Here is a 25,776-nt window from a genome sequence, read left to right on the forward strand (position 1 = left end):
TACTGACAGGACAAGGGGTAATGGCTTTAAACTAAAAGAGGGTAGACTTAGATTAGATATAAGAAAGAAATTATTCACTATGAGGGTTGAGAGGCACTGAAACATGTTGCTTAGAGAAGTTGTGGATGCCCCCTCCCTCGAAGTGTTCAAGGCCAGGTTAGATGGGGTTTTGAACAAACTGGTCTAGTGGAAGGCATCCCTGCCCATGACAGTGAGGTTGGAACTAGATGATCTTTAAGCTCACTTCCAACCCAAACCATTCTGTGATTCTGTCAAGTCTACCGAGTCTTTACAGTCTGAAGAACTCATATCCCATATCAAAAAATAAAATCCTCCATTTAAGCCAATATTTTCAGATCTGAATTCTTAAACTCAGGTTCTATTTAAGCACTTCAAAGTAAAACTTTTTATTTAAAAACAATGAACTTATCAATTTTTGTTGTTGTTGTTGATCAGCATTTCTGAAATAAAAGTAGTCATTTTCACTAGAAGAGTATGTATTTACAAACCTGAGTTCAGACATTCAGTTTTGTAGATTTTGAACACAATATCTGTGACCATGATTAATGAACAGAAGTTAATGACTGATGAGAAGTTAATTATCTATTGAAGAAGCTGAAATGAAACTGGGTCTAACGACAACATTAATTGGAAGTTCTGCATGTAAACGTTTTATTTCAGATTTTCAAGGAAAAAAAGCGTTTTGTCCACTCTTCGATAGCTAAACATTTCATAGAATCAAAGAATGATTCAGGTCAGAAGGGATCTCAGAAGGCCAAACAGTGCAAACTCCTGCTTAAAGCAGAGTTAGCTATAAGATCACACACCTTTCCTTCTACATAATGTACAGTCCTCCAATGGCCATCTCTGATTCCATGTCCTTCCTGGACAGGCTGCTATAACACCTGCTACCTGTAGAACAACTGAAAGCTGGAAGGAAAATTCAACTAGCACACAAACAAGCTACACTAGTTTCTGCAGAAGGTGATGTGATAAGACCATACTATGCAGCCTTTTCCATTGTTCATAGGAGCTGGTATTAATTTAGAGGTGAAATTTAAAGCTTTGTATGTTAATTACAAAGATTAAACAGCTCAGGCTCCCAATCACTTTATAAAAACTGTATTATGTTCCCCTGAGTTACAATATGGTCTGAAAGAATTGGTGTGACACTTCAACTAATAAAGAAATAACAGGAAGGTTAGATGCTTGTAGCAGTTTCTAGGAAGTGAAAAGGGCACAGGAAATGGTTATTGTCAAATGATACCTAGAAACAGCAGATGGTTGGCATCTATGAAGAGACTGCCTATATTACATAGAGATAAAAGATGAAAACATTTGTCAATTAGATATCTATCATCAGACCTGTTTGGAGGAGACAACTACCTGATATTTACTAAGTCCACAGGATTAGGAAACGTGGAAAAATGAAGCGGAGAAGGCTCAGAAAGAACCAGACAGACTTGTTTGCAAATTTGCTGAAGCTGAAAAAGCTGAAGTTAGCAGAACGTTTGGATACCGACTTCCATTAGTAAGGAGAAATGCCAGGCCAGACAGTCTCCGTGTATGCCCATGCCTCTCCTGAAGACAGAAAGTGCTGAAACTCAAGCAGTCAAAGGGTTTACCTACTGTCTTTCTTTATTGAAACTGTAGCCAGAAGAAATTTCCTTTCTTGGCTCGCTGCTCTAAGACAAGCGTCAGTAAAGCAGCCCAGGGCAAAGAAATGACAACAGAGAAATGAGAGCTGCATCCTCAATTAGACGTGTGTGGTATTACAAGGCTTCAACTTCAGCTATGTTCATTCATGGAGAGAAAAAAACCTTTGCTTTTTGGCAGAAATGGCTAGAAAACCAACAGAAAGTTCCTGATGAGGGTAAAATATATTATTTCAAACCAATTCTCGACCTCAAATGCTAAGTCTACTTTCTTCAGCCTGCAACATAATACTTTGGGTGCCAACGTTCTTGGTAATACTCTAACACAGGAAGAACCATGTAATAGTTTACGTAAAAGAAGAAATTGTAATTCATAAGACATTTTTTTGTCAAGTTCAAAATGACTTGTATTGTACGTTATCCTGAACATTTTAATAGACTTGTGACCTGCATGCTATTAAAAAAAAATTAGCAACACTGGAGTTCTAGATCATTATCATCTGTTATAAAATATTATTCTTTTGATTTCTTAAATATGGGTATTATTTTGTTCATTAAGACACAGGGTATTCTGACACTGGAGGATAGATTACTTCACTGCAAACTCCATCTAAGAACTAAGCTAACAATTTCACTTCTTGGTAAAAAATAATGGGTTTTAGATTTATTGAATCAATATTTATAGTGTATGAATTTATCATGAATAGATGTTGCTTCATTAAAAGAGAAATTAAACAATTCATTGTGATTAAAACTGCTCAGCATATGCATATCTCCAAATATTTGCAGTCATATTACTATGCACCTGTATGTATACAGGTAATTCATCAAAATTTTAAGATGTAGATTCAGTCACTAAATAACAGTCTTGTAAGTTATACGTTGTATTTAGTTCGTGCCTTAACTTCACTAGCAGTAGTTCTGTTTGCTAATCCATCCTTCCAGAATTTAATTTAACATTCCAAAAATGGAATCGTGTTTAAAAAAAAACAACAAACAACAAACCCCAAACCAACCAACCAAACTAAAAAAAAAAAAGCAAATTGGAAAAAAAAAAACCCTCAACAACTTCACATATAAGTTTTCTGGAGAAGTATTGTGGACAAGCTATATCAGTTTCAGATACAAGACAGGAATTATTTAGGCATGTCACTAAACAGCTCTGTAATCTAGTTTTTCAGGATCTGACTGACTTATCTAAAAATTAGCTTCATTTCACTGCAAAGTGGAAAAACACTTTTCATTGTAATCGAGAACGCTCATTTCCCATTGGGTTAAGAAGCATTGACATAAAATCTAAAATTTTATGAGCAGAAAAGCCATTCAAAATACAGATATTTTCCTTTTTTTCTATCTCAGTTATAATGATTTTCATGTCTAATAATTGAGAAATTAATCTTATAAAATTTGGACTTTTCTTTTTAGGATGTTCTTATAAATTATCTAGAGTATTTTTTCCGTAAAAGTATTGCACATAAACAGAAAAAAAATCATAACTGTAAATATTAGAAATCATATACAATGATTTATGCACAGTTTCATCCACCTAAGGCAGTCTGATCATTCCAAACTCATCCTGTTAAAACACATCTTCATATAAGCATTCTGTTATGTCACTACATACAAAGTAAAGTAATTGTATACAGTTACCAAATTACTTTATAGGACATTGAATCTTGCTCGTGTAGAAGGACGAAACAATCTTTTCCCATATAGGACAGGTGAGAAACTAAAATCTATCCTATACAGGATAGAGAGACAAGAAAAAAATGTACTCATATTCACTCATTTCTTTCTTCATCTTTTTCTTGTCAATACAATGGAAGATAAATTGAAATCCTGTATGACACATATTTCACTCTCCTTACAGGGCAATTTTTTAAAAAATTAAAATTGTTCTGGAAAATGTAATGAACTAAGACATATTAGACCAATAATACTTTGCAAATATATTTTGCATTACCCATAGGTTTTGAAAGAAGTCAGTGTAAAACAGGCAAAAAGGTGCCAAAAATAACATAAAATGAAATTGTAGAAAACTTCCCAAGTAAATTATCTTTATATTTTGAATTCTTACAGGTAAGATTTTAAAGTATCTAATATAGGGTCTAAAAAAACAATTAACATTTTTATTTTATATACACAAAAGTAGGAAACATTCAGTTAATCTGTGATTTTTAGTAACGCTAAAGATTTACAAAGAGGTTCATCATTAAGACTAAAATTCAGTGATCTTTAACTAAAACCTAGAAGTGTATTATCACCTTATACAGTAAAGAAAAGTTTATGAAAGAAACACATTAGAGTGTGGCACTGAAACTTATAAAACACTGCCTAATAGAACTGCTGAGAAACATGGAACATACAAGTACAAGGAAAAAGAGGAGCAGCAAATCACTAAAGGGTAAAATAACTTTTTCTTAAAGAACATGTTATGCTGACCCCTCGCAGCCTTAAAGTTTTATGACTTCTAAGGAGCTGCTGTGACACTCTATTCCCAACCAAAAACTCACTTGTTTGATGCGGTCTGGATTAACAGTGGTCTGAGGCTGTAGAATGCTGACAGGCTCTGTCTTGGCCACATTTTGAGGCATTTCTCGAATCTTCTCTGCAATGAAGCCATGAACTGCATTTAGTGCTTCAACTGTTCCCTGGATCAGACACACCCGCTCTGTAGTACCTGCAAATACCAACAGTTGATCTGAATAAAGTAGATTCTTCAAGATGTCACAAACTGCTTCAATTATGGCATAATGATGCCACTCAAAGACAACCTTGCAAAACCAACTAGCAATACCTCCATAAACATACAAACCAAAGGAGAGATTTCCAAAAGGTAACATATTAATGATCTGAAGATGTTTGAAACAACTCCTATTTGTGTAGATCCTACAAACACGTAACTTTCCAAGCCAATATGGATAATGTAAGTTGGGGGGGGGGGGGGGGAGGGGGGAGAAGAAAACCACTAGGTTTTATTGGAAATATTAGCAAATACAATATGTATGTGCAGAATACATGTTGTTTAAATTATTTTGCCCTAGTTCTAGATTATCCTAAAATAGTGTACAACTTTTAGGTAACACAAGGTTGACTACAATAGCCAGTATTATAGAGGCACTAGGAATAAGCTTTTGTAATGAACACCTGAACTGCAAATACATTCATTTAGTGTAGATATTATTAGATCATTTGTTAAAACAGTTACAAGTTGTTACAGCAATACCATTCAAGGCAAACTGATCTCACATATTTGAATATCCACTTTGTCTTTTATAATCTTCCTATCTTACAACATCCCTGCAATAACTGTAATTATTTACTGAATACACAGAATTTAAGCTGTCTTTAATGTGATTTAGCAGCTGGACATTATGAAAGCTTGTACCAAATAGTCAATACCCCACAAATGACATTTCTAGAACTTCTGTTTAGGGTTATGCTGAATACCACTCATACATGAATATCCTGACTCCACATGACTACTTTCTAAGCATCCACATTCTAAGGTCATGGGAAAATACTATACATTGTCAAATACGTCTGATAGGTGAAATACATGTTTACTCTATGTGTAGGAATACTAGCCCTTTGGTGGCAATGAAGCAGAGGAGGGAACACTTTCCCACCATACTCATTTGTAAAGATAGGACTGATGCTTAAGAAAAACAGGCCTTGAACATATTCCTCATTCTCTAACTCTGAAGCAAAATGTAACCATCTGGTTCTTGTCATTTCAGTTTTGCCAGTTTTCAGTTCTAACTGTTCTGTTCTGCTCTGTATCACTTCACTTAAGTCTCCTCTCCAGGCTGAAGCACATTCTTTTTCTTGTATTGGCTGTCACTCCCTCTCCCTTCTATCACCATTACTTACTCTCACCTTTAATTTCTTTCACTCTTACAATGCCTTGCCTGTCCCTGTAGCTTGGAGAAAGACAGTCTGATGTGTCATGTTTATCTTGTCTTTTGTATACTACCTCACAGAATTTGCAATTCTATGCTGATTAGCAACAAACACTAAACAGCTACTATAGCTTTTGTTATAATTCTCTGGAAAAGCTTAGACAAAGCCTACATCGCCACATAACCCTTTTCCAAGCTCAAATTGTGCTGTGTTACAAAAAACAGATCAGTCCTTATGTCTTTGATTTCTGAATTAAAAACATAATCAGGATGGCCAAAGATCGATGCAGAATTACGGAAAAATACTTCATTTTGTGACTAGGGTGGTTTTAGATGATTTTGCATGGCTTTACTGTATAACACGAAAGTTTTTTTTAAATACTGGGTTACAGGTTGATACATCCTCACAAAACAAAGAACATAAAAACCCAGTATCCATCCTAAGGACACAAGTATGACACTTCACAGAAACAATCCACATTCTGTATTCCACATACCAAACCATTTAAATAGGTTCACAGACTTAAAAAACAGGGTCTAACAGGAGTTGGGAAAATGAAACCTAAAAAGGACTATTGCCGTTTCCACTTCTGGTCTGCAGAAACACCAGAACAAGACAACCTAGATGTTCAAGTAAAATTACTTTGAAATTTCAGGTAGTACATACTTCCAGAAACACATTCTGTACATTTCCAATATACTCAAACTAATGATTTTTCATCACCATGTTTTTACCTTCAACACCAGTAGAACAGTTCTACAAACAGAACCATCGTGATATCAGTATACTCCTGAAAACACAATAACACTGCCAAGCAAAGATATGCCAGATACATGGCTCTACTCAGTGCCAGTGTGCATTTTGGTTCAGGACTGGGGGGGGGTTGAGGTGGGTGTGTGTAAAACAATAAATTTGAGCCATGGAATTACCACAAAAATAAATAAAATTGTCATTGCTGTATTCCTAGTAAATATTATTTACATGATCACATATCAATATTTTCTGATTAAAAATTCATTCACTCTAAGTGAAAATTACAATGTAATGACGTAGTAAATGCTAACAAGTTTGCAATGATTTTTGAAGTGCACAACATGCTAGCTGGCCTCATTACCATTGTAAAATCTACACAGAATCACAGACAATGCATATGTTAGAGAAATGTACCAGGGAGGTGAGTAACCTCCTCCCTAGAATTCCCTTCCCATGAATTTTATGTCTTTAGTAATAGCTCCTATTATCAACTCATCTTAAGATACGTTCCTTACAATGCTGCAACATAATCTTTAGCACAGAGTAGAACAGTAACCTTAGTCATCTGCAGGAAAAAATTGTTTTTTATTAGTAAATGCTTCTCGTCTACTTCTGTGGATGATCTCTATAGAGTACGTATTTCAATACCTAAAGATGAAACAGCGCACGAAGAGCTCTGCCTGCTCATTAATTTAATGTATTAATGTACACTTAAAATCTTTCAAAGACTTTTTTCTTAAGAAACTGTCTAATGAAATTCAACTTCAAGGATGAAGGTCTACAGCAAAACTGACAGAATGAGAAACAAACATTTCTTTCGCTATTAAAGTATGTTACTGAAAAATAATTAAAATTAGGATTAAAACATGTCAATCAGTATTTCAAAAGCTGTCAGGTTAATAGTCTTTGAGATAGAATATAAAGTTAAAATGATTACACTTTTAAAAGCAAGTTTTACAGCTATCACAATCAAATGGATATTTGTCAAAAGCGAGATTTTTAGAACATTTGTGTGACCTGTTATACTATCTTTTCAACAAATCAACTTCAGAATAGAGCTAATTCTTTTTACCCAAAACACTCCATCAAAAAAGGGAGTTTAAATGACATAAGTGGAAGTCACCACAGAAAATGAAACTTGGTTCCTAGACAAAGCTTTCTTCATGCTTTTTCTTCCTACTTGGCTGCTTCCCCCTTCTGTGAACAACTCCTGTGGTTTCTGTGTAAAGCAATCCAGCTCTAAGAAAGTGCTCTGGGGAGTCTTTATGCTGCAGTATTAATTGTCTCCTAAATGATGAGATGTGATGTGGATTGATCAATGCAGCTAATGCAAGTGTTCTCTAGGTCAGCAGACAACACAGTGAAACAAAACACAGATCAAGTTACGTCCAAGCTACTGGAGCCTAATACGGAAAGCACTTAACAGGGATGACTACTGTCAAAACATTTGAAAGGAAAACAGTCGATGCTAAATAGGAATTTCATTAGACTTGACACTAAGTGACTAAAGGGTATTCTACAGTCTGTGTTATTTTAGAAGGTGCAATATAATAAAAATACACTTTAAGTCATACTACGGACCAAACATGCTACATTTTAGTCTGTATAAACCAGGATGCAGTAAATGGAAATCACTGTTCCATGACGAAATACAATTGTGCAAAAGCACATTTCGCATAGAATAATATACGGTTTTAAAGTGCATCACAATAGTAGCACATTTTCTTTGAGGGTTACGTCAACAAAAAAAAAGTAAAAAAAAAGTGTGGAGAAATCATATACATGAATAGTTGGGAACTGCTTTAATCTTCTGCAGTGATGTTGCCGTATTCCTTCACACAACTGCAATAGCTTTTCACTCAGATAGCAGAGTACAGTAATTTACAAGTCACACAAAACGAAAACTGCCAGCTATATGACCAACCTGTATAACAAAAACAAGCCTATGAGTCACTAAAGTTGGCGAAATGTCTGTCATTTTAAAAGCTTTTAGGCTGCATTACTGTCTAAAGTAAACTGTCAGATTATTTATCATTTTCAGTTGTTTAACAGTGGCATCCACTCCTTTTTTCAAGTTTCTGTGAACAAAAGCTCAGCCATTTATATACATACTTTTTGTCATATGATTTTCAAAATATGTACTTAAAACATAGATCTCATTTTTTAAATAGCTGACTTGCAGAAAGCCAAATTTCCAAATAATCCATGCTTTTTTTTATTTTTTGTTCTATTTTTTTAATTATTTACTATTCAAATCAGAGTTAGGGTCATGCATTGTACATTGTCTTTTACATATGAAGAGACAAAATGTACAAGAGAATAATAATTCTGCCACAGAAAATGATCAAATGTAGAGTAAGCGGTCATCATCCCTGTACATTAAAAAAAACAGAAAAAAATATTTTTATATATGCTTAACAGCACTCCAGTTTATGACAGAAGTCTGCATGCGCTTGCAAAATTGGAAAACCACTATCTAAATACACGCTGCTGCTGATGTTGCTACAATCACTTCGTGTTTACTTTTTCTAAGGAACCCAAGTAAATTACTCAGTATTTGTATGTGTTCTGATTTTCAGCAAGTAAAATGTGGTTTCTTTCCTCTCATACCAGAATTAAAATTCTATTTGCACATGTACGTTTCAACTTTTTCTTATCAAATAAAATAGACAGAATGTCATTGCACAAAAAAGCCTGCCCGCATTGCTCACCAAAAATAGATTTTTACAACTAATGGAGAAAAAAGAAATCTTAATCAGTTTGTTTTGTTTAGCTTTTAGGGTGAAATGTTTTGGGCCTCGTTTTTTCATATGAAAACAGATTACTGGAAGTGGTGGAGTTACCATTCCTGAAGGTATTTAAAAGATGTGTAGATGCAGTGTTTAGGGGCATGGCTTAGTTGTGGACTTGGCAGTATTAGGTTAACACCTGGACTCGATGATCTTAAGGGTCCTTTCCAACCTAAATGATTCTATGATATAAAACACTCTTTTTCTTTGCAGTTCCATGGGAGGCAGAAAGACGAAACTATTAGCAGCCATCAGGCAATTTAAAAGTAAGTAAATAAAAACCTGTTTTGAAATCTAGTAAGTTAGCTAGGCCTAAAAGCTAAACAGCTTGCAGTAACTTTATTTTAATAATTCATTTTTCCTTCCACCTCCTTTAAACACCTAAAACTTAGCAACTACATGGCACTAATTTTATGAATAACATTTTCAATGTAGTTGTGAAACTTCAAAACTACAGACCACCAGCTTCTTCTCCGAGGATGTTTTCTACTTATTACACAACCAATACAGCTTCTAAAACAAACATTAGAATAAATGCTAGAGGATGCAACAGGATCAAGGACATTGATGCTTTCAATGTCTTTATTTCTGTACTTAACAGGAATACATCTATATATGATTACCATTAAACATTTAATTGTTTGCTTAAAGACTCTGATTCAATGTGTGTAAGAGTTCTACTGTATTCACAGAAACACTAAATTTTAAATGTGTTTCTGTATTTTACAAACCTTAGTTAAAATGTTTTGGGAAATGCACTGTACCTTTCAGAAAAGACTGTCTTGCATTCAATATGACTCTATATACCGTTCATTGGGCTTTTACATCAATCTTAAAGAGCATTTGAAAACCTAAAAAGCACAATGCATTACCAGCTCAGGGTAATCCCAATACATCCACTAATTAAATCTCCTTATATTTTTCCAGTGTATCATGCCAATTTCTTTGATAGTGAAAGAGAAAACCTGACAGAGGAGCCAAATTTAAAACCTTAGCTAAATGAAAGACTGCACTACAATGTCTCATCAGCTGATTTGCATTAAGCTTTTTATTTGACAACTCACAGTACAGCAGTCTGCGAACCGTAATGTCCCATAGGTTTATTTTTGTGACCCATGATCAAATGGCCTGTAGAGTGGGATTCTATGTAACACCGCCAGTGACCGCTTCAGCCTAAAACCAACCTTGTAAAAGCTCTTGGTAAAACAGGACTGCACTCTGACACCATTCCCAAGCAATGTAAACACTTTCAATAAGGCGCTTAATGTGCAAATCACTTAAACTCTTCCTTGCATATAACATTTCCTCTCTATGCTTGAATAAAACCTCAGCAAATGAAAGTCAGACCATAAATATCTGTTCTATTCAGATGCATTAGCAGTATTTCACAACACATTAAACAGATGTGAAAAAACCTTGTGGTATAAATGACAAAATGTACACAACCTCAATTGCAACACATAAGAACATTCCACATATGTGCAAAGTGTCATAGAAATCTCAACAAGACAGTTTTCAACTTCGGTCCTTATGCCTCTCCTGCCCTTTTACCTTTGTTTCTTGAGAGAGAATAGGTCTTCACATAAAGCCTGTTCCCATATTCTTCACAGATAGAAAGATGGCTCGCTCTCAAAGCAAAGCCTGATGATCTAATAGACTTCCCAAAACTGAAAGGAAAAACAAGAGCTGATAGCAATTCTATAGCATTGATGTTCTGCATTTGCTTTCATCCAGACAAAATAATTTTGGAACTGTTTGCACAGAACACTTACAAAAATAGTGGGTAAAATGTAATCTTCCCACACTAAAAATAAAAATAGCAATTTTAATAGCAATTAAAATAATTAATTTTTTTTATTCAGCTAACTGAAGGGAATCTATGAAACTGAAAGGAAATAAGTATCACCCTGTAAGAATCTTTTTGGTATCTTTGTTATAAAACCAGGGCATCCATAACTTTGATTTTAAATTTACTGACTGGATGCACTTAGCTTAACTAAAGCTCCACTGCTCTTTTAGAGAGAAATAAACTGTTCTGTTTTAAAGTTTCATCTGCAATTACTCCTTCTGAAACTCTAATTATTGTTTTCTGCAGCTACATTATACTTTACATGAGTCAACCACCTAATAAAAGCAGGAAGTTAGAATAAATGGTCTGTTTCTTGAAACATGTTAACAGATGTGACGATTACCAAGCACGTGCACCTACGCATGTGACTTGCTAAAATCTGAAAAAATACATGTTGGAACTTGGGGTATCTCTAACATCAGTCCTCTAATATTTTCTCGTCAAGCGTTCACAGGAAGCCTTACTAGCCTTAGCAGAAGAAACTGACTGCTGAATTCATATGGACAATACATCTTTTAGCTGTGGTACATGGATAGTCATGCATATACATGCGCATATACATATTCATATCCACATACATACCAATTTGTTTTACTTTTATTGAATATGTGATCCCTTCACTAGAATTCAGATATTGAAATGAATCAAGTTTAAAAATTGTGTAAAATTTATGTACTGTATGAGTTCTCAGAGTTACATGAAAACTTTAAGTTTCCAGTCCATTGTGCTCTGGTCACGAGAGTGAATTACATGAACCCAGGTTTAACATAGTTACGAGTCTGAAGAAATGGATTATTCTCACGTGAGAGAAAAACCTAGGAAATTTTAGAGATTTAATTAAAAGGAAAAAACCACAAACCTCTTAATTATTAAAGGTGTAGAAGGAATGATGTGTCATCTTGCAAGTCAAACAATCACTTGAATATAAACTGTTTTGTTCAATATCAGCTAAGGATTTGATTATGATTTTCCATAAATTAAATAACATAAAGAGAGATAAGGAATTACTGATTATTAATATACTGTTACTTGTAAGACAAGAAACATGGATCATAGGTACTTTTCTTCATTTTACAGTTATTTGTAAAAAAACTGTAGATTCCACTGCAAAAGCTGGTAAATTTCCCTAAAACCAAAGGCAAAGGCCAGAGACTTTTTTCTTGCTATAGTTTTATGAAGGACTGTTACTTAGACGAGAAACACTCAGAGAGAAAGTGTGTGTGCAAATCAATGACAAAGAGCTGCAATGAAAGCGAGCACAGCCTAATTATGCTTTGGGAAACATGTTTCCGGAAAATAAAAGCTCTAGAACTATCAAAATCTAAAAACATGGACAGAAGCACTACGGTTTTATTCAATTTGTTTGGCGAAATGGTTGTCTTATTACTCGTAGAAAGATCTGTAATAAATAAACTACTGTTTAAATAAAGAAAATCAAAACCCACCTGACTGCATCAGAACATTTACATCTAACTGTAAAAGTAGTTAGAAAGGGATCAAGACGACTGTTTATGTTTTGCTGCTACTAAATTTTATGTCCGAGAACTTCCCCAAAATACTGTTTGGGGAAACAACCTCTATTAATTTTCCTTTCTACTTCCCAAATTGTTTGGTAAATAGGCTAAACTAACTGTAATCTTCTCACCTTCAGTTTCTTGAAGCTGGAAAGTGAACAAATTTCCTATATGTGTCTGTCCTCAAGAACAAAATAATGAGAAAACTCAATGGAAATACAAAACATAGAATTTAAACAAAATACAAAATATTTAAATTTATTCATTGCTATTTAAATGTTTTATCTATTAAAAACCCCAATTAATTAGGGCCTCCAAATTATGTGACCTTCTCTACTAACATGGAGAAATCTGCTTCAATTTTTCTCTTTATTTTTTTCTTCTTAACAGTGATAACACGGTTGATAGACAGCAATGTGCTTCTGACTCATATAAACACTTTTTCAAAAGGAAGTGGGCTTGCCACTATGTTGTTTATAAATCTCTTCTAATAATGTAATACAATAATTCACTTATATATATATTTTTAAGATTATCAAGGTGCCTGGAATGTTGCACAGAGTTACTATTTTCCCCATCAGCAAACAGTAAGCATATAAACAAACAAACATGTTAATAAAAATTCAGTACCTAATTTTGATGAAAACGTGAATGTCTCTGAGAAGGAAAAGCTTTCAAAATCGCTAAAAAACAAGCACATACAATACCACCACAAGACCAAATCTGTTGAAGAAAAAAAAAGCTGACCTTATTTTTGGAAGAGGACAACAGAATAGAAAGAAAAAAATTACATGTGCTTTTCAAGATATCTGGAATGAATTTTCGTAACAACAAAAGCACTTAAGAATATTTTTCATGCAAAGTAATGTTCAGTTGGCAATTACAGCTTTTATGCTATGCTATAGTAATATGAACCTTTGTTAATAGTGCCTCCTACACATACAATTACCAAAGGAAAAAAACCACCCATTTAAACAGTAAAATATACTTTGAGAAACTGTAGGAACTGATATATTTTATAATTTAGAGTGATAAATCACCACGGGAGCTTTTCTTCTCAAAAGCATTTCTCCAGTTGCATAGTTTAAAAGATTGTGAAAAGCTTTGAAATATCCTCCAAGAAAAGGCCAGTTGGTCAAGAAATCAAATTACCTAATACATTATCATAGAATCATAGGTTGGAAAACACTCTTAAGATCATTAAGTCCAACCATCCACACAACACCACCATGCCTACTAAACCACATCCTGAAGTGTCATATCTACATATTTTTTGAACACCTCCAGGGATGGGGACTCCACCACCTCCCTGGGCAGCCTGTTCCAATGCCTGACCACTCTTCCAGTAAATAAATTTCTCCTAATATCTACTCTAAACCTCCCCTGATTCAACTTGAGGCCATTGCCTCTCGTCCTATTGCTAGTTACCTGGGAGAAGAGATCAACACCTGCCTCACTACAACCTCCTTTCAGTTAGTTGTAGAGAGCAAGAAGGTCCCCCCTCAGCCTCCTTTTCTCCAGACTAAACAGTCCCAGTTCCCTCAGCCACTCCTCATAAGACTTGTTCTATAGACCTCTCACCAGCCTTGTTGCCCTTCTCTGGATTCATTATTATGTATCTGTTTGCAGGAAGCAAATACCAAGTTTCAGGTAAGTGAACTATACTCAAGGTTTATATTAGATATTTTATTGAAATACTTGCAATTATATGTGTATTTTTATGTACATGCAAGTAAACATCGACAGTGATCATGGAAACATTTTTTAAGAGTATGCTTATTACTGTTGAATGCTTTTTAATTTAAATCACGATCCTGCAAGAAATTACCTTTATCTATATAGTGTTCAAGATAAAATGGAGAGCCACTGTAGCAACTGTATCTTAAGAATCATTGTACATTGCAGTCCTGAAATATAAGTAAGGAGTCAAGGATGCATACATCTTATGTTTTCAGACTAGGAAGAACGCTGTCATGTGAAAACCAGGATGAGGTCCCATTTTGATGCAGTCAGTATAATACACACACAGAATGGGCACACACAAAAACACGTGTGCAAACACAAACATATCTTTTCGTATCTTGCTCCTTCTGTTTTCCTCTCTACTAAATGCTAGTGCAAATCCATGTTCTGCCCATAGTAGATTTTAGCTGATGTATGTTTAATTAAATCCACTGCTCTCAGCAGTGCACTTCTAGTCCAGGTTTTATATGGAGAGCAGGTAAGAAGAGTTTAAGACTACTGCCCAGGCATTCAGTATACTACAGTTAGTTTTGTTTGTCTTCCTAGCTTCTTCCTGACTTCCAGACTGTAACCATTTCAGAACATATCCTGTCGTTTTTTCTATGAATGACATAGATCTCCCCATATATTTATCTTTCTAAGATGTATACATCAAGTCCAACATAGTTGTTTAAGAATGACAGGCACATCCACAAACGATGCACCCCATCTACCTTATGATGGAATCAATGCACAAAGATACGAAGCTCTCACCCTTAATTATACAGCAAGCTTTGAGTATTAGCTTAGATTAGACACTAGGCTCCTAAAAGGATCCCTATACACACACATACATGTACACATAACACAGTACTGTTTCCAGAGACAGATAAAACATAAATGTTGAATTACTTTTCATACTAAAGCTATAATAATTACTATTAATGCTAACAACATTAAAAGCATTGCGTTAGTATAGGCATAAGGCAGTATGCAAAATTATTTTGATGCAGTAAGAGGTAAACTGAATTGTCAATAATAAGAGATATTGCCCTCCAAAAGCAAATGCCAGAATCATCCCCACCCACCTGCAGATTTATATAAATTCACAAATATTTTGTCATATAAAAGTCCACATTAAAAAGGAGTAGAAAATGTTATATAGGCAGAACTGTTTCTAAAAAGAACTTCTTCACAACTTTTTGTACTGGGTGACAGCTGCTCTTTCTCTATTTTTATAGCCATCACACTGCTACATATTCTTTTCTCCTAAGCACTCAAAAATTCCCGTTTCATTGATATTTGCTGGACTGTTTTAATTCTTCTACAAAATCGCCTTTAAAATAGTCAACGTTTGGCAAGTTCAGTAGCAATGAGCCAAGTATCTTGCTGAAATTCATTTTCTCCATGTTCTGCTATAAAAAGTCCACAGAAGATTAAATTAAAAAAAAAAAAAAAAAAAGGCGAAAGGGTTAGGAACCTTAGCTTTTTCTTTAGTTTCTGTACCTTTTCACCATCAGAAACAGATGAAGTGAACAGAACATCCAGCACCAGTATGCTCCCAGACAGAAGCCTTTCTTCTGGACCTGTTATTTTGCAAGTATTTTCAACTCTTCAAAAGAATAGCGCCACAATTTGATGTTTATACAAATGTTACCACATTTGACTGTTTACATTATTGGATTTGAGGACATCTGGGCAGCTAGCTCCTGCAACTTCACTGATCAAGAACAGGGCTAACAAACCGGGATTTTTCCCCTGCTTTTGAAGACTGGGTCAAGCATTCCTGTTTAGAAGTTGAATGGTGTCAGAATACATCTGGAATGAATGCAATTAAAATGGTAAGAGGCCAAAAGTCATTATCAGATCCTTAAATCTATGGATATTGCCACTGAAGTCACTGAAACTTCATAGACAATAAGTCTCCAAAAGAAATCTGATGCCAATATAAGAACCTGGACTGAATATACTACTTATCTACAGAATATACTACTGGGTTTCATTCTCCACATTTCTGTTCTGTATTAAGCAGACAAATTTAACCTGAAAAATAAACCACTGGATTGTTCTATATAGGCTTAAAAAAAATGTACATTTCTTGCATTACATCAAACTCATAAGACTTTTAGGACTATCTGAGCTTCTGTCCTTTGCCCTCCCCCTTTTTTAAGGTGGTAATCCTGTAACCCCCTTTTTGAAAACTGAAATTAATACTTTTCTGACAGGTGTTGGATTTTCCATATGTTCTAACATAGAAATCCTCAAATGTGCTTGCTATTTACCTAGTAGACACTTCTTAATTTTCCAGTATATCAAATCAGATAGATCTTGCTCAGCTAGAAAGAATTATCATTTCTAACATGAATCTACACAAGGTACCGTTTCTGGTGGAGAGTATCAGGTTATTAAGCAGTTGATAATGAAAAATAATAAAAGATGACAATAAAACAGGATGATCAAATCTAATAAAAAAATGGAAAACCTTCCCTGGAAGGCAGAATAAACATTCACCTGCGCTTTGCAAAGAGAATATTACAACAATGTGAGTTAATGTTATGCGTGCCCAAATGCACAAGCAATATGTATAAAACATGAAATAAGTAAACCCACTTGAAATAAAACTACTATATAAATGCCTAAAGGATAAATCTCCCCCAAAGTTTAAACCATAAGCTCAACATCACACTCAGAAAACCTTCTCAGAAGTCAGTTGAGGGGAAGCAATCTGCATCTCGGATGACTCCAAGGCAGCAGAGTTCTTCCACGGCTGCTCTTCCAGAGACCCTCCCTGTGGGCTGCAATTTCTAATGAATCTGCACAAGTTGCTGATGCTCAGACACTCCTCCATGGCCCTGCTGTGCAGTAACGTAAGATAAACTTCACAGAATTAACAACCTTACCAGTTCTTCTCCTGAATAGGCAAGGAGAATAGACAAGTTCACCTCTAAAAATCAGACTCTCTACTGATACGAATATAAAATTGTCTCTTTCCTCTGTTTGCCTGAGAGGTTATCTTCATAGGATGGCAGCAGAATTATAAATGAAGAATGTGAACTTCAAGAACAGTACCTATTCTGTACTAACTCCCTGTATGAATTCTGTGCCAGGAACAGCCCATCTTTCCACAACCTTAGGTCTGTTTCCTTCCCCAACACTAGACCAAGCATGCTTACGTAGTTTCTCTACTTCAGCAGCAGGGGACTGCTGCAGACGCACATGTTGGGAATAGGCAGGAGGGAGGGTGCAGTAGCTATTCCACTGCTCCTCTCTCCCTTTCCAACTGCAGAACTTCTCCCTTGCTGCAGGAAAGGAGCTGGAGCCCAGTAATTCTGTTGAGGGAGAGACACATAAATACCGACGCTGTTCCAAACCTCCCACACCACTTGGTACATCACTTCCCATCACACGATTTAGAGCCTTAGGGACAAGCGCTCCTACAGCAAGACTACATTGGTCAGCAAGAGTTGGAGTATTAAAAAGCATTTACACTCCCCAAATCTTATGATGTCTTGGCCCCCAAAATAATAGCATCAGAGTGGCTGGTAGTCCTCTGACATGCTTTTTTAATACTATTGTGACAAACTCAGATGGCTTCATCAACCCTGCTAAAATACAATTTTTTCACATGTGTTAGCAAGCTAAGTCAACCTAAGGCAGGAATGTATGTTAAGCTGAATGTAAGTGTGAAAATGCTCCAAAGCATTTATATGCCTGAGGAGAGGACACACTAACAGCCCCGTGCCCTTTCCTTTTTTCACCAGTATCACATGCCATCAATAGACAATGACTGTTTCTTGCCCTCGAAATGCAATTACTTGTGGAGTCTTTAAGATTTCGTAGTTCACTATTCATCAGCCATTTGCTCACACCCCTTTTTGGCAAAATATCCTATCTTTGGATATTGGAGAAAGGACCTACAAAATGCTAATCTGTGGAAAAGATGCAGTATGATGGCTTGCTAAGGTTAGGAATGTTATTTAAATACTAACTGGGTGCATTTTCAAGAACACATTTGAAGTGTCAGCAAACAGAGAAAAGACTAGCTAAACAAAGTACAATTTTCACAATGTGAAAAGTTTTGCATTAAAATAACTTGAATGGAAAGATTAATTCTGAAATTTGTACATACAAAGCACTAGCAGTTGAAACTTTTAAGAACTCTTAACTACCATGACTTATCATCTAAGGAGATAAACTACTCTGATCATAGGTTGAGATAAATTATGTCTAACGGGGCGATCGACTGGGAACAGCATAAGTTAAGGAAAAGGCAAGAGGAGAAAGAGGGCAGATTTAGATTAGATATAAGGAAGAAATTCTTCACTATGAGGGTGGTGAGGCACGGGAACAGGTTGCCCAGAGAAGCAGTGGATGTCCCCTCCCTGGAAGTGTTCAAGGCCAGGCTGTATGGCGCTTTGAGCAACCTGGTCTAGTGGAAAGTGTCCCTGCCCATAGCCAGGGGGGTGTAACCAGATGATCTATAAGGTTCCTTCCAACCCAAATCACTCTATGATTCTACGATTTACACAGGCAGAATGCCTACCCATCAGTAACACATTTTGATCATTTTGACTAAGACATATTCAAAATAATTAACGCCAAAATAAATACTGCTTAACTTTTTCAATCATTCTTTTTCAAATCAGAGAGTTGATTGTTTATAAGCATATCCATGTTTCATGCCTTTTTTAATATAGGTATTTGACATATGCCTAGCATGTTTCTGGGAGCAGGGACATGCAAATTACTTAAAAAAATAGCTCTGTAAATTGAAACAGATTCAACTGCAAACAATTATAAATGAAGAATTGTGTACCACTCTAAGGCAAAAGCTTGCCGAGAGGCATTTGTTGTAGTCTAGAAAAAAAAAATGCAGTAAATAGTTTCTATTCACATACAGAAACAGCATAAACAAAGTGAAAACTGTCCACTAACATCTTGTATTTATTTGGACCACGTTTCACAGCTATACACAGGAATATTATTTTCTGAAACTTTAACTTGTACCTACTCAGAATGAGTCACTAACTGAACGAAGCTTCAGTAATAACAGCACACACTCCACTTCAGCAGCTTAGAGGCTGTAAGCGGACTGTTCCCAACGCTGTTATTAACCGAGCATATCAGAATTAAGTCAGGTTTTAAAATCTATCTGCTTTCCTCCAAATCTAGTTTTACGATTCTCTCCACAAAATCAATAAAAAAGCCTGAAATAGAAGTGAAATCCTATTCATTCTGAAAAGTAGTTTAGCACTGAGTAAACAAAGAGAATTTTAAAAGGTGTATAATCACTTAATAACAGACTAACACATCCTAGAACGCGAGAAAACAGATGCAGTACAATCCCTATTCTTCGATCATTCATGAGATTTTGCTTTCAGTCAAGGAAATTATTTTTGCCCATTTGAAAAAGAACTTTCCAGCCTAATTAGATTTCTTACTCTTCTCGCAGATAACTGAATCTAAATCCTTGGATTGTTTACTCCTGCACATATAAAACGGTCACGATTTTTTTTTATTCCCACTCCTCAGAAAAAGAAAGATCAGAATCCCAACAAAAACTACATCAAAAAAATCCAAGTAATATTGTGAAGCTACAATTGATAAAGCCTATTTCCCCACAGATCTGCACCTTTGTGCCCAGGGTAAGATGGTGCAGGCTCTGACTGGAGCTTCTCCTACAGTTGTCAGTTTTCTGGGGACAGCAAATACAGGCATAAGCCGATGCCTTCCTTCAGTGGAGGCCTTTGTAGCATCATTCTCCAATTCCCAGATGCTTATCTTTACAAAGCATGCAGGAATTTAATTATCTGAGAGATGTTCACCTCTTCGTCAAGTGTGGTTCACGTTAGCAAAGGGTTCAACATTATTTCACAGAAACATCAGGTGAGGTAACGTTGAGACTGATCAGATAAAGTGTCTTGCTCAAAATCCTCTTGAACAGTGATCTATTCACAAATGATAGTATATGCATATACTAATAAAAAAACCCCAAATTCAACTATTATGCATTTGTGTATTTATGTTTTTTGTATGTTTTTGATAAACTAGGACTGGTACATTTTGAACTTTGCCTTTCAATTAAATGTGTAAACCTTTCTAACAGTCACAATTGTGCCCTTAAACATGTTTATGAGACAAACCAAGTGTCTTTAAAGGGACTCTTGCAACTCTTTCAAATCCCTCCTTAAGGCAAGCTTCTGAGTTGAACTTTTTGACTAGTAAATAAATATCAGGCAACTAAACTACTGTGTCAAGTGCAGAAAATGGGTATTTATTTCTATTAAAATATTGAAGACTTTCTGATTACCTCATTCCATTGCACTGAATTTGCTTTTCCTGCTCAGAAAACATTAATTTTTTTGAGTGCCATGAGATTTACATTCTGATATCAAGACCACTCTCAACTACATTCGTGACAGTTATATTCTGAGACGCAGAATTATGACACCATGATTGTTCCGCCCAAATCACCGTTTTTCACAACTTCTTGGGCCACTTCCAAGAAAACATACTGCAGACTGTAGGGCTTTAGATACTAGTAAATTATAGAAATTATGACAAAAAAAGTAGCAAGGAATAACTGAGGTGTTTATACATGTACAAAGGAAAAAAAGCAATATGGAGCTTATAAGTTAACACCAAATCAAAGAAAAAATAAAAGAAGAAAAGCAACAGCTTAATGGGAGTTATTTTAACTTGAATTACTAAATTGTGAGAAATACAAATGAGGTAAAGGAATACATTTTCATCTAAAATTTAGGGTTTTAAATTAAAAAAAAGCATTATATATGCTTATTTCATATAATGCTTCTTGAATGCTTAAATATGCTTATTTCAAGTAATCATGATTCTGATTATTATTGTAAGCCTTATTATTTTGTACTTCTAACTTCTGAATGACTATTACATGGATTGTGCTCAGTATTAGAACATGAGCCTTTCTATATTTGTAGGTTTCTTGCTAACGTGTTATGGAATTCAAAACCTATGGGACTTTGGGATTTTAATTTAAGCCTCTGGCAATGAAGATGCAGCTGTTCATTTATAAGCAATCATCACAGCTTCAGAACTTAAAAGATTAAATTTGAAAAGCCACTTTCCTGAACTTTTAAAATGATTAAATTATAGCAGAATCAGTGCTATTTTTTATTAGAAATATTTTTACTCATTAACTTTCTTCCAAGTTTAAAATCAAACCAAATAAATTTTACATAGCATTCCACCTGAGGTTCCACCAGGTTAGCATTGCAGATTAGGTATCAGTATTTGATTATTATTGTAATGTTTGATCCTCACATACTTAATTAGAATATATCATCAACCATGACCCAATGAAGAGTCTTTTGAGGTTGGCATTATAAATTTTATTCTACATTGGCTCAGGTGCAACTCAAGACTGTCAGCAAAATATTTAAATGATACTTCTTCTATCAGTGAACCAAACCAGAATTACAAAGTAGCATTACTTACTGGCATTATAGAAATGCCTTCCAATAAAGCTATAAACAAACAAAGCAGAAGATTTTATCAACATATGATCTCATATTATCAACATACAGATCTCATCTCTGTTGACATCTACAGATACTAACATACGAAATGTATTTTTTCCTTGACATGATGAGACAGCTACGTACCTGTGCTAAAAGTTTCTTTTTTTGAATAGGATATCCTATTTTGTAGGAGTAGGACAGTATCCAGGGTGCAAAGGGCTGATCATAACAAAGTTCAGAAAGTCTCTCAAACAGTGCCAAAGCTGCATTCGTGCAGCCAAAGTCCAAAGTTCTGCTGTGTTAGGTGAGACCTTAGAAAGCCGGGTAAGCAAGCTCGCAGGGCAGTGTCAAGATGGTCAAATAATAACAATGAAAGTAGTATTTTCAGATGGATGATAGAAATAGGATCACGTTACCATTTCTTGGTAATAACTTTCCCTATGTGTGTAGCAGCTGTGGTGTTTAATTCCTCTCCAATGGACAGTATAAGGACCAACACGACGTTATCCCTTTACAAATGCCCAAAAGCTGTAAGACAAGAAACATGTTTTCTCTTTTATTCCTCCTCCTTTCCCCAGTGAAATTTTTCTCTTCATTAAAAAAATTACCCTTGGAAGGCTTTGTCTCCTAAAGCAGGGCAAGACTCCCAAAAGACATAATCACCCAGGTTTTGAGATTTTTCCTACAAAGTAGCAGCTCTAATTTCCTTTCCCCCCAGATCTAGCCAGTGACACAAAACTCTGCAGCAATAATCCTCAAGGAACTCAGAGTAAAAAATTTGACGTTTTCCAAAGCAGGCTCCTTTCAAATGCAGTTTCACCTTTTCCTTACAGACACCCCGGTGCCTTCCTTCAGTAGCACCACACAGCTGTAAAATGCAAATAAATGTGAAAAGACTAGAAAAGAGTGTGGGGTAAGCCATTGGTTAAGAAATACGGTATATTAATAGTGGAATGCCTAAAACAATATGATTTGGGTTCCTGTGGAGACCCCACAAGCTCAGGTAGGTGACAAGTTTTGAATTAGGGGATATCAGGAATTTTCATGCTTGTTCGTTTCCTGTGAACCTCTCATTTTTCTACCTTTCAGAAACTCTCCACAGTGGTGGTGAAAATCAGAGAGAAGTACAACAGAAAAACCACCTAGTTTTTTGTTCTATGTTCATTTACAGTGATAAGCAGTTACCAGGAGAACTGCTTTCTGGCTAGTAAATATAGGCAAAGTGAAATACAGGCAGCATAAAAGGAGATTTACAAGTGTGAAGATGGCATTAGGTGCTGGATACTCTGAGAGTTGTATTTCCTTATTTGTTACATCACAACTTCTGGCACACACAATTCAGAATAAAGTTAATTAAATATGATGTACCTCTTCAATGAAATCTTAGGAATACACAATATTTTATTCTATTACTTTCAGGCAGGTATTTTTGACATTATTAAAGACTATTTTGTATGGCATGCATCCAAAAGGACATCTAAGCTTGCATTTTGTGCTTCAACTTTGTCCTCTCCTGCCTTAACATGTATGTAGAAGCACATGTATATAAATGTTATTTTAGTTTTACTGAAGTTAAGACGTCAAATTTTAAATGTCATATATCCTGCAGACTGATTTACACAAGTCAGTGTGCTCCAGAACTCTGGCACAGTGATGTAAATTTTCTTTTCTCTACTCATTTTATCATGTCCTGCCAGAATTCCACTTCTTTCCAAGCTGACTCTAAATCAAACCTGGTAAAGGAAACACCTTCAAGACAATTCTCTGATGCAGTCACTAAAAAATGGTTTTAGTGGTAGCATGTAAATAAGTACAACGCTGATGCTCATTTGGGAAATTGTCAAACATCACCTAACTACTATCAGATTGAAGGACTTGGCAAGAAATTGTAATATGTAGAAATTTCATGTGCTAGTGAAGATTAGAGGTCATTGTTCCTGAGCACGAATTTGAATCTTGCTCAACTATCTAATGCATGTCTGCCTACAATGCATGCCATGCAAAGCTCCTAGGAAATGTGCATCTCAGATCTCCAAAGTGATAACCAATTCAAAAGTAATGCAAAAAGATCCTCCTCTGCTCACTGGGTCTACGTATGAACATGCAAATCAAAGTTGAAATATTTAAGATTTCTCCACGTATTACTCAAGAATATCTTCTAAGTCAAGTGCTATTCAAATGCTTACGGTATATGTTCTAAGCAATGATAAGGCTGAACAGCCAAGATAAAAAAAGGCAAGCCTCAGGGAATTCCACAGGATAAACCTCTAGAATTTAAAAAAGATCACCAATGAGATCAGCTTTTCTTTTGGGAAATATATTTATTCTGTATCTTACTAATACAAAAGACAGACACTTTTACTATGAAATTCAACTGTATTCTAATTATATTCTGGTATACCCACAGATATTACTTGCCTAAGAGCAAAGATTCAGAACTAACTTTTCTGCTTATAGTATGTCTTACAGTATGCAAGATAACACTAACTTTGCTAATCAACACTACAGTATCTCATCTAACAGGTCACCCAGGGGGCATGAAAAAATAGAGTCAACTACAGTTTGCTGCAAGTCAACCACAAAGGATTCAGACATTTTTGGGATTTTTTTTCAGCATCAGAAAAAGAACATCATATTGCTTAGATCTTGGAGGTTTAGCAAAGCAAATGGATGTTGAAAGTAGGAAAGTAGGGCAATCAAAAATAAAAAGGACGAAATGAAGGTTTTCCTTTGTCCCTGGGGAAGGAAGATATTTTTATATAAATACATATACATACATACACACCTCTCAAAGTATTGTAGAAGTAAAAAAAAATGAGCTGCTGTCTAAAATTCATTAAATCTTTAATATGAATGGCCTAATAAGAAAAAAAAATATGTACAGAAAGCTTGAAGAAAAAACCTCAACAAACTGATTTTGATAATGTTAATATATTAAATCTTCATATCAACCACCAGGCATTTTTGCAACTACCACTATGAAGCTCCACTGCCATTGTCTTTGACTAAGAAGTATTTAGCAAAAAAAATGGCAAATATAGAAGCAAAACAGCCCAGTAACTGTCCCTTGTCGTTTACCCCACCTAAAATAAAAAATTGGATAGAACACGATTAAACAGAATTACACTAAGTCTAGTTTACATGCATATACTTTTATATGTATAAATAAGAGGCAATACCATATCATCACTGTCAACAAATCACCTTCATTTGGAAGGATGTGAATTTGAGCCACAGAGCTCCCAAGCGGGTGAAAATTAAAATGGAAGTAAATCAATTTTGTAATTATTAATATAATAGACAAAAGCTAGGGTGGTGAGCCATAAATTCTATTTAAAGGCTGCAATTAAAGGATACTTCAATCAGTCACGTCTGTGAAAGTATACTCTATTGATTGCTACATTAATTATTAAAATCATATTAAAATTCAGATTTAGTTATCTCCCAGCTACTTCAAAATAATATTCTGAGTTTTATAATCTACATCAGTGATGTCATAACTAGGACTAAAATTTCTTTTCTTTTTTTGTAGAGTGGTGTGAGACACTATCTTGGGTACTTTAGTGCACTATTCAACTACTTGTTGTTAGAAAGGATAAACAAGAACTTTCCTTTCTGCCACACTCTATGTTATCATTAACTCCCCATGGCAGTCCTTCACTACTTGCTTTTCCTCCAGTAGGATTTGTCAGAATACCAATTTATGCGTTTTGTGCTCCAATTATACTCACACCTCAGACAACTTTTGACATAGACAAAACCCAGACCTTGCTGCAAAAGTAATAGGAAGAAAATTTAAACACAATTCGTAATTTTGCAGCTCAAATTGAAATAAAGGCAGAATGAAAGCAGAGTTCATAGTTCAGTGACAGCCTATGAGGTCCTCGACTCAGCTATGTTTTACACTCCTATGAAGAAAAAGAACATAGAGAAGATAGTAGTTGAAAAGATAATGAAATCTGCCTGTTGGGGTCGATGTAGTTTGAGAGTTATCATGACTAGGCCGCTTAAGCAAAACAGTTAGCATAACTCAACAGGCCGCTGGAAAGGGCAGATAAGAATAACAATTGAGAAAGTTCTGATAGTGCACATGAT

General features: G+C 35.2%; 1 protein-coding gene across 4 annotated transcripts in view; it reads right to left on the bottom strand.

The window, feature by feature from the left end:
* The window catches only part of NOVA1 (NOVA alternative splicing regulator 1), a 164,323-nt gene that overhangs the window by 36,612 nt on the left and 101,935 nt on the right, over nt 1-25,776 (bottom strand). For 3 of the 4 annotated variants that reach the window (XM_075425122.1, XM_075425120.1, XM_075425124.1), the window contains one exon: nt 4,169-4,335. In XM_075425122.1, the coding sequence (XP_075281237.1) occupies nt 4,169-4,335 (167 nt within the window). Of the gene's footprint in view, nt 1-4,168; nt 4,336-21,825; nt 21,885-25,776 lie in introns of those variants that run through there. The other variant, XM_075425123.1, reaches the window with a different exon arrangement.

This window comes from Opisthocomus hoazin, chromosome 7, assembly GCF_030867145.1.
Source record: "Opisthocomus hoazin isolate bOpiHoa1 chromosome 7, bOpiHoa1.hap1, whole genome shotgun sequence".
Classification (NCBI taxonomy): Eukaryota; Metazoa; Chordata; class Aves; order Opisthocomiformes; family Opisthocomidae; genus Opisthocomus; species Opisthocomus hoazin.